This window comes from Accipiter gentilis, chromosome 21, assembly GCF_929443795.1.
Source record: "Accipiter gentilis chromosome 21, bAccGen1.1, whole genome shotgun sequence".
In the NCBI taxonomy this organism is placed as follows: Eukaryota; Metazoa; Chordata; class Aves; order Accipitriformes; family Accipitridae; genus Astur; species Astur gentilis.
This window is the reverse complement of record NC_064900.1, coordinates 21,468,725-21,485,700: the sequence shown is the minus strand read 5'-3', so window position 1 is coordinate 21,485,700 and position 16,976 is coordinate 21,468,725. Positions and strand designations below refer to the sequence as shown.

The 16,976-nt window shown below is 37.8% G+C and overlaps 1 protein-coding gene across 12 annotated transcripts in view; it reads left to right on the top strand.

Moving 5' to 3' along the window:
• Positions 1-16,976, top strand: part of ROBO2 (roundabout guidance receptor 2) — a 947,974-nt gene that overhangs the window by 877,625 nt on the left and 53,373 nt on the right. For all 12 annotated transcript variants that reach the window (XM_049824867.1, XM_049824864.1, XM_049824876.1 and 9 more), the window contains 3 exons: positions 188-312; positions 2,792-2,963; positions 8,938-9,120. In XM_049824867.1, coding sequence (XP_049680824.1) covers positions 188-312; positions 2,792-2,963; positions 8,938-9,120 — 480 coding nt within the window. The remainder of the gene's footprint in view (positions 1-187; positions 313-2,791; positions 2,964-8,937; positions 9,121-16,976) is intronic.

The following is a 16,976-nucleotide window of genomic DNA, read 5'->3' as shown; positions in this document are numbered from 1 at the left end:
CACTATGCTTCTCTTCAGAAAAGCATTTTTCAAAATTGTCAGTGCCTAATAAAATGTGCATACCTCGGCCTGCAGGGAGTGTGAACTTTGTATACTGTCTGCTTGCTCTTACACTGTTTCAGCAAAATTCATGCTCTAGCAAATGGATTAACATCTTGCTTCTATTTGTTCCCTCTCCTTGGTGTAGCTCCAAGTGCCCCTCCTCAGTCTGTTACTGTCCTGACAGTTGGAAACCACAACAGCACAAGCATCAGCATCTCCTGGGATCCTCCCCCTCCAGATCACCAAAATGGAGTCATCCAGGAGTATAAGGTAGAAACGATGTCTAATGGGTGTGTTTAAGGAAACAGCCTGCTTGAATTACAGAACAATAGTGCTGTTTATGGATTTAGATTCTGACAACATATACAGCTGCCCATATAATTATACAGAGAAAGAGGACCAACCGCTTGTAGAATTGTTTGTAATTTTTTTTTAAGACTTCTTCTGGGTACTATCTCTGTCAAGATTCACAACTTAAAGTGCTAGGTTGTTTGTTCCAAGGGACAGGTTGAACACCACTACTATATCCAGAGTTTGTTATATGAGAGTTGCCTGCATTGGTTGTGTTTTCTCCTTCTTTATTGCTATGATGGCTAAAAGTATCCACTCCTTATATATCTTCTTAAATTTTGTTGTAGTCTGTAATTTCCCAGTAAGCTCACTTTTGCACAAGTATATTTTCATAACATGGAAAAAGGGCAGTGTGTTATTGGGGTGGAGGACTATGGAGAAAATGATCAGGCAAGGTTCAGCATTGTCACAGGCTTGTGACCATGGAACACACTGTTAAATAACTTTGCTGTGGCTGACTTGTATACCTAGTGTAAAATTTTTAATTGAAATAGAGCAAGGCAGCTTTCTTGACAGTCCAACAAAGGGTGGAAGTGGTGGATGCAGCTTACTTCACACAAAAAGATGTGATTTTTTTTTTCCCCTGCTGTATCTTGAGGGAACACAGCATCAAGAAGGGCGAAATGCTTGATTTCTAAATCAGCTAATAGTTCAACCTCTTCCAGCTTATGGCTGGGTCAGAGGGATGCCGTAAATGCTTACAATATTTATGTTTAGCATAGCACTTCTTTTGTTTTGCTTTTAGTCAATATCAAGATTTATTAATCTCAGTATTCTATTGATCTCATTTTCATATGAATTAATAATTATCTTTTGGCTTAATTAATCTTGATACTGACTCCAGTGTAAGTCAGTATTAACCATCAAGGGCTTATAAGCAAATAAGTAAAGCACACTCCTAAACAAAAAATTATGTAGATATGAGACAAAGTGGGCTGATGGTTAATAAAAGCCATGTTCCAGGTGAGTGCTCAGACCTCTAGGCTGTTCATAAAAACAGCTGGAGTCACTACCTATTACATCCTTTCTGTGTAAGATTAGGTGGCTGCCTGATTAGTGAGCTGGCTACAGTGAATGTAGTGCAAAGAGTTTAATACTTTCTTGAGTATGAAACAGCCGCTGAGGTTTCACAGTACATTTTCTCACAAATGGAATGTAGATCTCTTGATTCCACATCAGGCATCAGGGTGCCTGTAAATTCATTTATGAATTAAATGCCTTTAATTAGGGTCATCTCATAGCTGCTGTAACCTCAGATCAGGATAGACAAGGAGTGAAAGAATCAATGCAATAGTTTCTCACCCTAATGCATTCTGGCCTGCAAATAAGATTTACCTGAGCTTGGGAGAACAAGTGTTTCTTTTGCCCTCCACATCTTCCTCAGTGTCTTGCAGAAAAAAGATAAGGTGTGATAAAACACTTAGTAGGGTCAAAAATAAGGGTAAAGAGAGCATTGCTGTTGCTCAGACACATCAGTTGATTGCTGATAGTGGTTCCCACAATACTGCTTTCTTCTGCTATTATAATTATGTAGTGTACATGTGATATCTTTATGCATTGATTTTCCTGAGTGGTAGTAAATGCTTTCTTTAATAATACAGAAGCAGTATATGCAGATAACATTAACTGAAGACGAATCCCTAAAAGGTCTTAGTTTTGAAGCTTCTTGGGAAAAGCCTATGGAAAAATGCAAGAGAGAGATATAACCGAAGTTATAGACCGTTCTCATCACAAAATGCCAATTGAGATTATAGAGTGTTTTTTCTGTTTAATTAGAGAATAATTGAGTCAGGAACTGATCTCTGGATTCCTGAACAATGTAAGTAATCACAAAAGCAGCAGTAAAAAGTGAGTTTGTACTTTTTCCATTTAAGAATTTGCACGTATCCCTGTTGTGCAGTGAAAGGAAGTTGAAAAGAATTTTGAAAATTGTTTCTTTAGTACTTTAAGAAGTGTTTCAACCTGTGCTGGTATTTTGGTGTCCTTTTGTTATTCAGCGGGAAATTAAGAATGAAAAAAATGTGGGTTTTTTTTTAGGAAAGGTTTGGTGATAATCACATTACTGAACAAGATTTCAATTAATGTATAACACCTCTTTTTCACTTGGATGATTCTGGTCTGTGCTTCTAAGAAGTGTAACTGCAGAATTTACACTCCATGGAGAGCTGAAGTCTAAAGAGGTATTTGCAAGCAGTCTTCGCAGCTAGCTTGGTCCTGTGCTAATCTGGGGTAGCTTGCTAAACTAAATCATCCCAATTCCAGCTACTTCTGGACAGTAACATTATTAAGAAGTCCAAAATAAGTGATTGTTATGCAATACCTTGATATGTCATATCTATGCACAATTGTTTGAGTATGAAGAATTTCGTATTTTTTAACACATGAACTTTTGTCCCAGATCTGGTGCCTAGGTAATGAGACTCGATTTCATATCAACAAAACAGTAGATGCAGCCATTCGGTCTGTAGTAATAGGTGGCCTGTATCCAGGTATTCAGTACCGTGTGGAAGTTGCTGCAAGCACCAGTGCAGGTGTGGGAGTAAAAAGTGAGCCACAACCCATAATAATTGGTAAGTGATTGTCTGGTTTGTTGCTTTGTTTTGCCTGTTTCAACTTTCAGAAATGCTTTCATAAATCACTTCTGGAAGCATAAAAATCCATGGAGCAAAAGACTAGATTTGAATAGAGTTAGTTAGCTTTTAATGTCCCACTGCCTGCTGATGTTGTGTCCTCTGTGCAGAGTTCTCGGAGCCAATGGAGGGAATTATGTTCCTGAGACATATGAGAAAATGCAGATTATCTAGTGAAACTGATTTAATTTTTTTAAAAATGAATTTACCACTTCTGCAGGTTGAGAGATTTATGGCACTAACAGCTTGAGCTCCCCTTTCTCCTGCTCAGATGACTGTAATATTGCCTTACTCATACCGTTGGTGCCTAAGGCACTATTTACAGTTAGTTTTCTGAGCATTTGAAGTCAGTGTTTCGCAGGCATCCCAAGCAGATGATCTTCCTCTGTCAAAGAATAAGTGGCCTCTAGTCCAAATAGAGAGCAAAGGTGGTATTATCATCCCTGCCTTTGAAAGGACTGTTTCTTAGTAGTGGTTTCCATGCTGAATTAGTTTCCTGACCTGAGGGAAACACAGATTCTGTTTCTTCTGAAATTCTTCTCAAGTAGAAAATATAAAGTCAGGAAAAATATGGGAAGGGTAAGAATAGGAGAAGTAACCATATTTAGCAAAACTGAATTGAGCTGTGCAGAGCAGCACCTCTTTTGAGTGTGTAACACCAGAATTTTGTTGCTTTTATCTGTATGATCTAATACAGTTATTACTTAATGGGCTTTTGTTTGTTTGTGGGTCTTTTGTTGTTATTAAATATTTTCTATCTAGAAAATGTTGTCAACACAATATCCCAAACATGGACTATTCTGTTATGTGTAGACCTTTAGAAAAGGCTGTCCCCTAAACATTGCTTAAATGTTTAATGATATTCAAGTTCCTTATGCATCAAAACAGAAATAGGGGTATGTCAGCTTTAAATATATTGTCACTGGAGAAGGAAATATAAGAGTGGAGGTGAAGGTAGCACTGGTTTTAGAAGGCGGCAGCCACAAAAATGCCAAAGAAAAGAGGGGGAAAAGCTTTTTAGGACTGAAAGCAAGAAATTGATTTTTGAAAATGCAAGAAACCTGGTATTTAATAGGCCTGAATTTTGGACCTCTGTGTAAATAACTGATGTTGTGAGACTAGTCTGTCATTGCATTTGCTTTAAGCAGGACTTCTTTTTCTTATTTCACTAGGGAGTCCATCTACCTATGCACTAAACACAGGGGCGTTGCATTTTAAGCACGTACATAGCCTTGTGTCACTTAATGTGTTGTGAGTTAAACTTGCACGAAAGTGCTTTGCTGGATGATTCCCAGAATGCTCAGCCCCGCATCTGGGTACAGCCCTTCATTCTTTCTTTTCCCTTACAAAAAATGTCTAGTATAATCGAGAGTTAAATGTGGAGAGAACTGTATTGTTGCAGGAAGGAGGAAGGGGATGTTAGGATGCAAATAAAGTACAAAAGAAAGAAAAAAGTTATTTGGCATTTGGAGACTTAATTTTGCATTGTTAAACTTACAGTGATATTTGTTCCTTAAGTGATCCCAGAATGTCTGCTTCAACAAGTCTGTCTGGTGGCATCTTTGTACATTTAAGAGTCCTTTGTGTGTAAAGTAGAGTCTTTTCTGTTTGGGTTGTGTTTCTGTTCTCATTTCTGTTTTCCCTTTTGGAAGCCTGAAGCTGGATGTGGTTATTACTTGTATGGTTTGTACATCCCTTTTCTTTAGGTCCCATTTTTCTATTGCTTATGAATTGCTGGCAGTTATTTCTCGGACTATAAATTTGCTTGATAAAGGTAACAGTGTTTAAGTGATACCATTCCTGGAAAATTTGAGTTGGTACCACTCTATGTTTGACTAAGAATCAAGAACATAAAATAAGGGAATTAATTTTTTAGGTATATTTTTAAAAAATAATTACATGTATTAAAAATGAGCTAATGAATAAACCTCAAAACATCATCATGAATGGGAAAACATTATGGAGCGATTGTATTATAATGGAGTCCTATATGGCCTGGTGCTTGACTATGCTACTTAACATCTTGCAAACAGAATGAACAACTGCAGAAATACTGAATTATGGAGAGAGCAGGTCAGTGATGCAGAAGAATTAAGCCATGTTGCTAAACAGTATGACTTTCATTGTCATGAAATACAGAGTCCAGTCTATAAAAAGAAAGAAGATGTTATCCTTAAATATAGGATATGTTCTTCTAAGAAGAAGTTTTTTTCTGAAAATAACTGATTTTCATGATGGATAATCAACTACTGACTTCCCAGACCAATTCTACATAACAGACCCATGACCATCCAGAAAGCAAGCGTAGGAGAATATGGAGCAGTAGGAAGTATATTATTTCTTCAGTTAGAAATTGTGTCACTGTTACAGGAATCCTGTGCCCATACTTCAAGCAGGACACTGAAAAATTTTATTGACAACTCAAAGAGAATCCAGAATAAAATTTTTATGATCACTATTGATACGCTAAAAAATTTCACTTGGAAAACCAGAAAAATATAATTGGAGATAATGGCAATATTGGTTAATGGTATAGCTATTATTTCTCTTCATCAGTTGGCCTGTTCACTCTTATGTTCCATCATTGGCATAATAATATGAGGAACAGCTGCAAACTTTCACAGTAATAGGTACAATCGAATCTGATATGTCTAATTAATTTTTGGTCCGACAAATTAGTTTTGTTCTTCATTACTCTCCAATGGGTGGAAGACATTATATTTCATTATGTTTTTGTCTTCAGGAACAATGGAGCGTTACAGGTCACACACTTCCCTTGTCTATGTTCTAATTAGTTGAACTGACAGCATTGTTACAGAAACACCTGCAGTATATGAAATAGTACATTGGTACCTTGAATGACATATTTATTACTTCTGCTTAAATATAATATAAAACAATACAAAATTAATGCCGTTTGTTTCCCCAAACCCCAACAACTATATTAATTTCATCAAATGTCAGTGGGTAACATTCATCTGTATCCATTTATTTTTTGGTCATCAAATTCCCAAAGCATATGTTATTTTGACATTTAAATGAATTATTACTTTTGCAGTTGTAACTGCTTGGCACTGAAGGGTAAGAGCAAACAGCCAGACTGCAAACTTTAGAAGGTAATTTGGAGATAAATTGCACCTTCCCCTAGAAGAGAGGGAGAGTGTAAAGTCTGCTGAAAGCTCTCCCCAGGCTCTCTGCAGTTTGTTCTTACATCTTCCATTCTCAAAAGACTGGTTTCTGACCTTAGAGAAGAAAACGGGATCTTTGGACTTTTTGGAGGCTTTAGCAGGAAGTAGTTGTTCTTTTCTTGAGTCCAGGAGCAGCCGCTCCTAAAGCCAGTGTGTCTGAAGCGCTTCCCTGCCTGCTCTTCTCCATGGCAGCATGACTGCCTCCAAAGCAGCACCATTACCTCTTTCCTCACCATCCTGCTGCTTTTACCTCTCCTCCAAAGGGCACAGAAATTAACTGAAAGTTAATGACAATTAAAGCAACATCAACTCCCATGCTGATTTCTACTAGAAAATCAATTGTATGCCTAGAAGAGCATGCCACAGAGTGCCTCTTTCTACTAGTTTTACTCTCAGCACTTCCTCTTTCAGCACTGGGGTGCACCTATGGATTGGATCCATGGGCAGAAAAAAAAGGGGAAAATCCGGTAAAGGAGCCACTGCTACCTCCCTTCTTTTCCTTGTCATGGTGCTCACTGAGTTTTATTCTCGCTTACTGCATCAGGACTGGAAACCATTGGGCCTTTGGCAGTGGCAAGACAAAATAAGAAAGTATGGGAAAGCACAGCTGCAGCTACCAGGCCCTGACGCTAGTAAAGCTTACCAGCATGGCCAATATAGACTGGTACATGGTACCAGTACTGGCGTACTGTCTTTCTATACATTAGCAGGCGTAGTCTGTCCGCATCCTTTTGTGGGACCTATTTCGTTTGTGTGACGCCTGTTCTGTTTCTTGCAGAGAACTACTAAAAGCAAGCCAAGCTCTAGCACAGTTTCAGCAGTCTGTTCACAAAAGCAGACGGTCATCGTTACTAAATATTGACATGGTGCTGAAAGAGAGAAAGCTTAATAAAATCACCGAGATCATTAACAGTGTGATAGCAATGTAATGCAGTGCATCGCGTTTCTTCCTGAGTAGCTCAGACCAGCTCTGAATGCAGCCCAGGGCCTGAAGCTGCGTCTTGGCTGGGGCAGCACTGGGGCAGAGCCAGTCCCCATGGCAGAGGGGCAGGCTGGGGCAGGGAAGGCACGCTCCGCCCGACGGGCCCTCTGGGAGGGATCCTCCTTCGCAACTTGACTGGGTCTCCTGCAAAGAGGTGTCCATGGAGATAAAACTGGAAGTGTCCGACTTCTCACATCTGCTTTAGCCAACAACCTTGTTTGTTTGCTTTGAGCTGAAGCTGGTGTGCTGACAGAGGGGCTGTTCTGTTGAAAGAAGTGAGCGGTAAATTTAGCCATTGCTGAATTATAGAAGAGGAATAAGTATGTTTTCACAGCAAGGCATAATGCTACAATACTTCTAATAATTTCCTCTGGATGACCATTTCAGTGTTTCATTGCCATATTCTACCCCCTTTACGTGTGTGCGATAGATTCTCATAATTGAGAATCATAGTATTTGCATCTTCTTTGCCTCAGTAGAGTAGCTACTCTTGCAGCTCTTCAGCATGCATACAGGCATCTGATAATACTGCATAAACATTTCAAGGATTGAGGTATATAAATGCTTTTACCGGAAATGATGGATAATTCTTTTACCAATTTCAGAACTGCAGAGGTGGGCAGTTTATATCAACTGTACATATAATCAATATTCATATGCTTTGCAGAAAAATACGTTCCACATTTCTTAATTTTAAAACTAACCATTTTCGACAAGGGAAGGTTTGAAGTAGAAAAGTGCTGGCCCTAGAACTATATGCTTTAGCATTTCCTGAATTTCAATTCACATTTTTTTATGAGCATTTGTTTTCAAACCAGACAGCAAGCTTTTCCTTTTAGAAAAGTTCCCTTTTAGAGAAAGAGGGGAAAAAAAGACAATGGGAGCATCTACTGAAATTTACAGGTTTCTAATCTAATATACACAATTTAAGATCCTATATAGTAATTTTGGTGCATACCACTTCAATTGGTATTCCATGTCATAATTATTTCTTATAGCTTGATGTTAAGAATTTGTCATGCCTCTTCTAGGTGAAAAAAAATAGCATTTGTTGCTGTGATTGTTTAAAGCCTACCATTAGCTACATGATTTTCTGCTTTGTGTCAAAGCTGGTGCACTTAGGATTTGTATGGATTGTTTTCCCCATGAAATAATTGCTGTAAAATGCATCTTTGCCCCAGTTGAAAATACATTTATTTTATTTTTTTATTTTAAATCTGGAAACTCTAGCATGCAGCAAAACCAAATGAGTTAAGTAAGAATTTCTGGCATGCTGACAACAATGAGAGAAGGAACTGTCTTTTGATGTTGTAGCACATATTGTATTTGGATTTTTCATTTGGAAAAAGCTATTTATTGATTGCTTGAGCTTGAGGGGTTTTTACTGGTTTCCTATGATCCATTTTCTCATAATTGTATTCTGTCTATAATTATGTAAAAACAAACCAACAAACTTGTATAGTGTTAAAAAATGGCCTGGACCATCATCTGTTAGATTACTTGGGAGAGTGCTATAAAGCTATCTTTTCAAATATATGTTTGCAAAATTACAATGGATTGTGGATTTACTTTCTAGAAATACTGGTTTTCAGGTATGCATTGGTACTCATTAAAGCTCTCCTAGTGTGGATAGTTCTTTTGAGGTGCATTACTGTTTTTTTAAAATTTTCATTCGCAGTACTTTGTTCCTGTTTGTATTACAGAATCCATAATAACAACGTTCTGTCAAATTTCTTTTGTGCAGGAGGTCGTAACGAAGTTGTCATCACTGAAAATAACAACAGCATAACTGAGCAAATCACTGATGTTGTCAAACAACCTGCCTTTATAGCTGGCATCGGTGGTGCATGTTGGGTAATTCTGATGGGTTTCAGCATCTGGCTGTACTGGCGCAGAAAGAAGAGGAAGGGGCTCAGCAATTATGCTGGTAAGAACAGTAGCTATTTATTACCATCTCAGCAGGTTCTATCATGAAGAGAATAGGTGCTGTTAAACCTACTTAAAAAAAACCCAACACGTTGAACTTACAGCAAAGGTGGCCTGGGTGAATTTTGTATGCTTGTTTTAAATGTATGCTGTGAAAATGCTGGTGTATGAGAAGCTTTAAGTGCATTGCTCGGTACCACATTCCATCATTATCATAAGACAGTCTTTATTTTTACATCTCCAGTACATCTAGCATACAAATGTACAAAGAGGATTAAGCGTACCTCTTGCTCTTTGCTCAGAAGGCACTCTGTTGGTGGTCCAGCTCCATTTATGTGCTCAAGTGTGAATTGGACTAAAACCTCATAAACAATGTTAGAAAAAGTATTTGGTCTTCTCCTTCTTCATTCTCATGCATTTCCATGTCTTTGAAGCCATGCGCATGGGAAATGAATGGGGGTACTTAATCAGCGACTCCATGCCTATAGCTGGAGAAGAGAGTGGTGTATTAGACAGAAAAGTGTGGTCAGCATTTACCTGTGGCAGAAGCCATAAAAAGTTTTGTCTTGGAGGTAGAACACCTTGGAATGCCCTCACAGTGTGATCCCTCTTGCACCAAATGTGTTGCTCCAGTTGCAGATTAGTTTTTGAAAACTACATTTGGAAAAATAAATACATCTGCCAAATGAAAATATTTTCTTCCTCCCCAAACCTGTTTGTTTTGTGTATCATTCTGTGCTTCAGGATTCTTATGAATTTTTAGGAACTCAGGTGAATTACTATAAAATGGGTCACTTGCCTAATTTAACACAAAAAAACTGTTCTTCAAATGTTGGGGTGGGTTCTTTTGTAGTGCTTACTAACATTTTAAAAGAGAAAGCATTTCCTTTTTGAGCAAGATTTGCACACTTGAGGACACAGCATATTTAATGTTGACATTATATCACACTCACACTAAAGTTACACCAGTACTCTTCTATTTACAAGTTATCACATGCAAACCCAAGGGCACAGGTTCCCTAACTGGCTGAGCATCTCTAACAACTTGCCAAAACCCAACATTCATACCCTGCTTGCAGCCAAACAGTCCTATGCCTCCTCACCTTGGTGTTAGCCATCATCAGGCTTCTCAGTATCCTGTCTGGGCTCACTAAACCGGAAGGAAGCTATTCTGTGTTGTTTTTCAATCCTTCCTGCTGGATTAGTTTTCCACTGGCTTAGTGAAACAAGGCAGCCCAAGAAGAAATCAGACAAGCAGTGGAAGCAGAGCAAGGAGAGACCCTTTCAGCAGCTCTTGGGCTGACTCGGTTTCTGTGGAACCTCACCTTGCATCACCATGTGCCCTGTATCATTCATAGGTTATGCTTTTTGCCAAGGTGTTTTTTCTTTCCTTTAACAGCAATGACTTTTACTCTCTGAGAGGTGGGGTGGTGTTAACTGAGAAACTAACATGTATCACACACACCTACACATGTGTTTATATGAAGTATCAGTCTAGATCCCAAGATTTTTTCATATTAAGAGACAGCTGTACTCTTATTCCTCTTAGGAAACAGTCCTATACATAAACTTTGGACACAAGCTAAGACTACTCTTTTTTTTAAAAGCAGAATTATTAGCCCTGTATGTGAGTTGGCATGTTGGGAGGGGGGGGAAGATTGAGAGCAAAGTCTTTTATACCTTAAAATGCATAGCTGTAAATAATTATAATAGTCATTATAAACAGTGTGTCTCCTGCAACTCATTCCTTCTCGTGATGTTTGCTGCATCTAAGTGTGATGTGAACATTGTGTCATGACACAGAATTCTCATCATCAGAATTATGAAATAGTGTATGCTTTCGGCAAAGAAAGTTTGTAACAGATCATGCTTCAAAATTCACCCTAATGTTTACAATTTGGAGAACAGCATGTCCACACAGAAAGTCTTCAAATGTGACTGTCAACATTCACTGCTCACCTTTCCAACCATCATTTCTCATTGGCTGCTGGCTGGTTAGTGCTTTAAGCTCAACTGTTATGTCCTGCTTATGATATTCAACCACAACTGAATAAATTCCAGAAGAAACTCGTGCCCTGCAATTAGCTCTTATTATCAGGGTGTGTAACTCACAATGTGTTTGCTTTCTTGTTTTGCAGTTCAGTCCTTCACCTTCACCCCTGCAGGTACTGTCCATTAGTCTGTCTCTTACCTCACCAACACGTCATTGCAAACATTAGCTGTTTATGAACATGTGAGATATGCAGAATTAAAAGCAAATACAAGGAGAAATACTTCTGCTGCCTATCTGTGATAAAAATGTAGCATTCATTCTCCTAGTGATTTCAGGGGAACATAAAATCTGCCACCATTAATGTCTCTGTCATTATAATTCTGCATACTTCTTACTCACCTAACTCCTCAAAATAATGCAGTTTTGAAAGTAATTTGCAGGACGGGATGCTTGAACTAACTTAACATAAACAAGCATTAGTTGTATATAACTGAATTTTTATTTTAAAGCTCAAAAAAAGTACCTCGAACATTTTTGAAGATCTAATTAGAGAAATGGAACTTTCTTCCACTTCAGCTGTTAGTTGCATATATGTTGGCCTTACCATGAGGTTCAGATCTTCACGCAATCTAGTGATTAACCTATGCACGCATTGCCTTTACAGTGTTTTTGAAATTGAAGCATTTGTTTTTCTTCTGCCTACCCAATTCAAAGCTGATATCCTAGTTTTCATATCTTTAATAAACATAGCATACGGTAGACCATTATGGTAAGCATGATTAAAGATATGAGAGGAATAAATGAAGTGTGGCTGAAACAGCAGGTTGCAAACAGCTTAGTCAACATATGGATAGCCAGGAAAAATAAAGTATACAATTAATAGTAATAATTAATACAAATAATTAGCTTCTGCTTTCATACCTAAGCTCAAGATTCAAAAACTCAAAAATAATTATACCTCTGTGTTACAGTGTAAAAGGCTGATAAATCTCAGCATTTTCCAGCAGAAGTCTGTAAAGCTTTTTGCATGTAGCTTGGCCCCTCAGTTGCACTTATCAAAGCTATCTCTTCTTCTGTCCCCTCTGCCATTCATGTGATAGAGGCCAGTCTTCCTACTGCACTGCTGAACCGGTCCTCATGCTTGGCTAGCTGCTTTCTCACTCTTGCTTATCTTCAGCCACAGCCTGAGTGTTTAGCTTAGCAGGAAAGAGCAGATGACTGCCGAGGCAGGTGAGCAAAGGTGGTGGTGTCTGCCCCAGGGGCCTGTGACATTGTGAGGGAGAAGTGTCCTCATGAAGAAGCTCTGGGGCTCAGGAATCGGTCCTCTGGCTTCTGGGCAGGTTTGTTCAAGTCAGTGTAAGTTCTGGCACAACACATCCTACCCTAAACACTTTACTTGCTTTTCTTTGAGACACAATGTAGGCTTTTCCCCCAAAATTGAATAATGCACCTTGTATTCGGTTCCTGTGATTATGCTACTGCCAGCTGTCTGTAACTGTGGTGAGTGTTTCCCATTGTCTTTGTAGGATACATTGGCATGACACAGGGTCGTGCTGGAGCCACAGTGACTGTGCATGATTCAGTGCAGTTGATCCACATGTGCTGGGCAACTAGGATATCTCAGAGGCACTGCCAAAAATTTGCTTCTTGAAAAATAGTTTTGACATCTCAGGGACTTCTTAGAACTGTAACAGCACATAGTTCTATTTCCTGGCCTATAATCATTTCTGGAGGCACTGAGAACCTAAGTCATCCAGTAGTCAAGTCCAAAAAAAATCATTAACTTAAAAAAAAAATTTGTTCTTATGAAAGAACATAGTCCATGTTTTTTATCTTTATACCCAGAGTTCCTTCAGAAACATATCAGTTCTCTAATGTTTGAATTTGCCATTGATAATATCATTTAGACAAACATATCTATGCTTGTAGAGGTTTGATGACACTCACAACTGTTGTTCCCTTCAAAATTATGATTCATAAACAGTTTGGTTTCAGATCTAAATATTTAGACAGTGGTATGTAGCTTTCAGACTCTTATTAGAGACAGCTGTCAATAAAGTTTTACTAAGAGGAATTTATCTTACTATATTCAGATCTTAGAAGGTGTACACTTTTTGTTCAGACATCTGCTTTAAATTCTTCCTTCAGAAAGTTGCAGAATGTGCAGATTTGACTGTGAAATAAAGAGAATTGAATGTATTAGTGGAATATTCATATACTTACTCTATTTCGGGCACAAACCAAAAAACTATTTTGTCAGTTATATCTGATGTAAATGTTTGTTTTGTTTTGTTTTGTTTTTATTCTGTTGTATTTGCATATGTGTAGAACTTAAACCAGTAAAAATAGTTGTTTAAAAGTCTGGATTCTGCAGTTATGTAATTACTTGCTAAAAATGTTCTTTCGTGTCATTTTCAGATTATGGGTCATTCACTAGGACTATTTGTTATTTGTATTCTCTTACTAGGCTCCTCAGAGGTATAATTTCTGCTGTGTGGTTAAACTACTGTAACACTCTGTGTAGGAGAAGAGCAAACAGCAAATGTCACGCAATTGGTAAAGATTTGTACCAGAGAAGAATAATTGATTGAGTTAAATTCATTAAGCTTTCTGTCTTTGTGAACATTTTCATAAGCACTGATTATTGCTTAGATGTTCACAAATAAAGTGATATTGAAAATCATCTTTTTACTTATTTTCAGTTGAAGTGACTCCAGTAGTTACTGAGCCACAATTCTGTACATCACTGTTCCTCCACTTCTCTTTCCCCCATCATGACTCACCATGCATTGATTCTCAGTAATATCAGTACTACAAAACATATGCTTTTTGGCTATGTTTGTTAGGTTACTACTGGTAAGTAGTAGTGTCATCATCTGCAGCTGTACAAGATGTATACATTTTCGGGATGAATGGCATACTATTGGCAAAACCAAATCCGGCACAGAGACACTAGGTACAGATATTACCTCTTCTCAGTCATCGTTCTGTGATATAAAGGGTGGATTGGTCTTACTTTTGTGAATTTCTGTAAAAGCTAAAATACTGCTGGACTGTTTTTTTTATATTTTTCTGGTTACCCTTTCCTCAGATTGCCTGGATATAAACACACACTGTGGCTTTCTACATGGTACGAGAAAAGATAGATGGCACAAAAGAGATATCTGACTACTTCTCGTACAATAGAAGAATTGTTTCATTCCCGTCTTACAGTGACAGAATGAAATTTGTTTATTTTGTACTGGAAGTTCCAATTCTCTTTTCATTTTTTGGTATAAGCACTTATACAACAAAGGGATGGAATCCATTTGTAGAAATACGAGAAATTTCTTTTATCTGCTTATCTTTCCTGTGCCCTCAAACTCATTGTTGTGCCAGTACCCACTCACTTGAATACTCAGGTGTTTTCAAGTGTCTAGGCCATCAGTCATGCGAAGAAAGTAAATATGTGTTTTCACTTCTGAGTAGGTAAGCTTATTTAGTGACTAGGGCTCCTTGGGATTAAAGATTTCATGAAACTGAGTAAACAAAAACAAATTAAAAATAGATAGAGAATTATGGAATGCTACACATTTTATGTGCAACTTCTGAAACTGTTAAATGAGGATAAATTATTTGACAGAATCATCCAACAGTAGACAGAAGATTTGATGAAATTTTTTGTATGCTGATTATCTGCTCTGAGTTAATGCTTATTAAAAGAGGATTAATCTACATTCATATTTGAGGAACAGCTTATCAGAAAAAGGAATGAGACTTGGCTGGCAACATTAAAGTTTTCATTTGTAGTAGGAAAATGTGGCCTCCTAGAGATAGGCATACAGAAAGCTTTCTAAAGCTTTCTTACCTCAGAATGTCAACTTACTATACATTTGTATTTTTCCAATTCTAGCAGGCATGAAGATTAAGTTTAACCTTGTCAGATAGTATTAGTAAATGGTTTGGATACCTCCTTATATATTTAATAGAAAGAATGTGAAAAGCTCCTTAACATATGCTGTTCTTCATACAAATATATACAATATAATTTCCTTAAATATTTATGCATTTCAAATGCACTTTGGATTATATTTATGCATTTTTACAGTCCTTGAAGTATAAGCTGGTGGGGATTCCTTCAAAATCTCTCTATGCAGAGGTTATTTTTTCATCTTCTTTTGAAAACCAATCTCATCCCTGCAGGTCTTCAGCCTTTCTAAGAACATATATCAGATGCAAAGAGCAGTGAAAGAGCTTTTTTGCTTCCTCGGTGATAAAAAGCAAGGGAGATGGGTGGGTCAGTGATAGGGACATCCTTCCCTTCCTCCTCTTACATTGCACCTTGAAATTGCTCTGCTTTTTTTTTTTTGAAGTGGAGACAGGATGAATAAAGCCAGCTGTCTGTCTGTTTTATTTTTACAGTGACATCTACAAGCCTGCCTTGCATTAAGTATGCTCCTATTCAGGCGTTTAGACTTGTTTTGTAATTGCAGAAATCAAACTGCAGGCAAAAATGCTGACAAAACGTACGGCAGGAATGATAAACACAGTGCTTGTGTTGGCAGCCTGACCATATCTTCTGTTGTTAGCTGTCTTTCCTTTCACAACATTGATGCTAAAAGGCAGGCACCTTCTCTAACCAGCCTCAGGTAGCCCATTTATGGATGGCATCAGGAATATGATTTTTTTTCTGTAACATCCTGATGACATGTTCACACTTCAAGAGGAATTTTGGCTAGCTTAGTTGATATTCCGGAGCCTTTTCCACCAAGAATAGTAACTAAAATACTTCCTTGTTTATTTTCTCATGAAGATTATAACCATCCGTGCATTGGTACACAGGGTAGAGGGTGAACAAAAGAACCTGTATTCCTTCCCAGTTCCATACACATCACATAAGTCAGGCACAGTCTTCCCCAGGAAAAACAATGTCGCTGCAAGACAAGTTCTTTTTTAATAAACTGAGCTCAACCTTTTTTCCAGAGTTTATATTGGGAGGGTGTAATATTATTTAATGTAGGACAAAAACAGGAAACGGTTACTACCACCGCAATACACAAATAGAAGAAAAAAGAGTAAATGCTGTGATACCTGTCTCTTCTCAACAAGCTTATATGCCACAGCCACTCTGCAGCAATTATGGCTCTAGAGAAGAGGTTTCTATGTCACGTCTTGATATGTTTCTCACAGCATGCCTTGGAGTTTTTTCCATTCCTCACTACACGGAAAATAAAATGGCTGGCAAACATTGCTGCAGTCTCCTACTAGCTCCTCCATTTTAGCTTTGCTTTATGAAGGTACACAAGGGATATAAACATTTTGAAGACTACAAGTATTGATTTTTTTTTTCCATATGACATGCATAGTTAAAATCTCACACACCTGTATGTGCTATACAAGCGGTGACAATATTACTTGAAAATTATTTCTGGTAGACAAAAGTCTAAACAAGAGCATTAATTCCAAGAAGTTTTCAGAAAATATGTTTTACTGGAATTCCCTTAAATTTGCAAACTTTATTTATAAGGGTTGTTACGGAATGCGCCTTTTTTTCACATTTTCCTTATTTCATGTCGCTTTGACAAATGCAGAAAGTTGGAGAAATGGAGTGTTAAATTTGAAAGGGAAGAGGAGAAAGGAAACAGCATCTAATGTACTTTTGACCACATACTTTGAAACATAGCCAGACAGTACCCACCTCTGCATATTCACTCATGATATCCACAGCACTTCGGATTATTCACTTTTAAGCAGGGAGTGATACAGTCATTTGACAGCCTGTTAGAAACAGTGTGAATGAAAGTAGCATCAGCTCTAAAATTAATTAGCTGCAATGTTTTACCATGTCTTGTTTTTCAAAGTAGGCTTTAATACTTCCCATACTT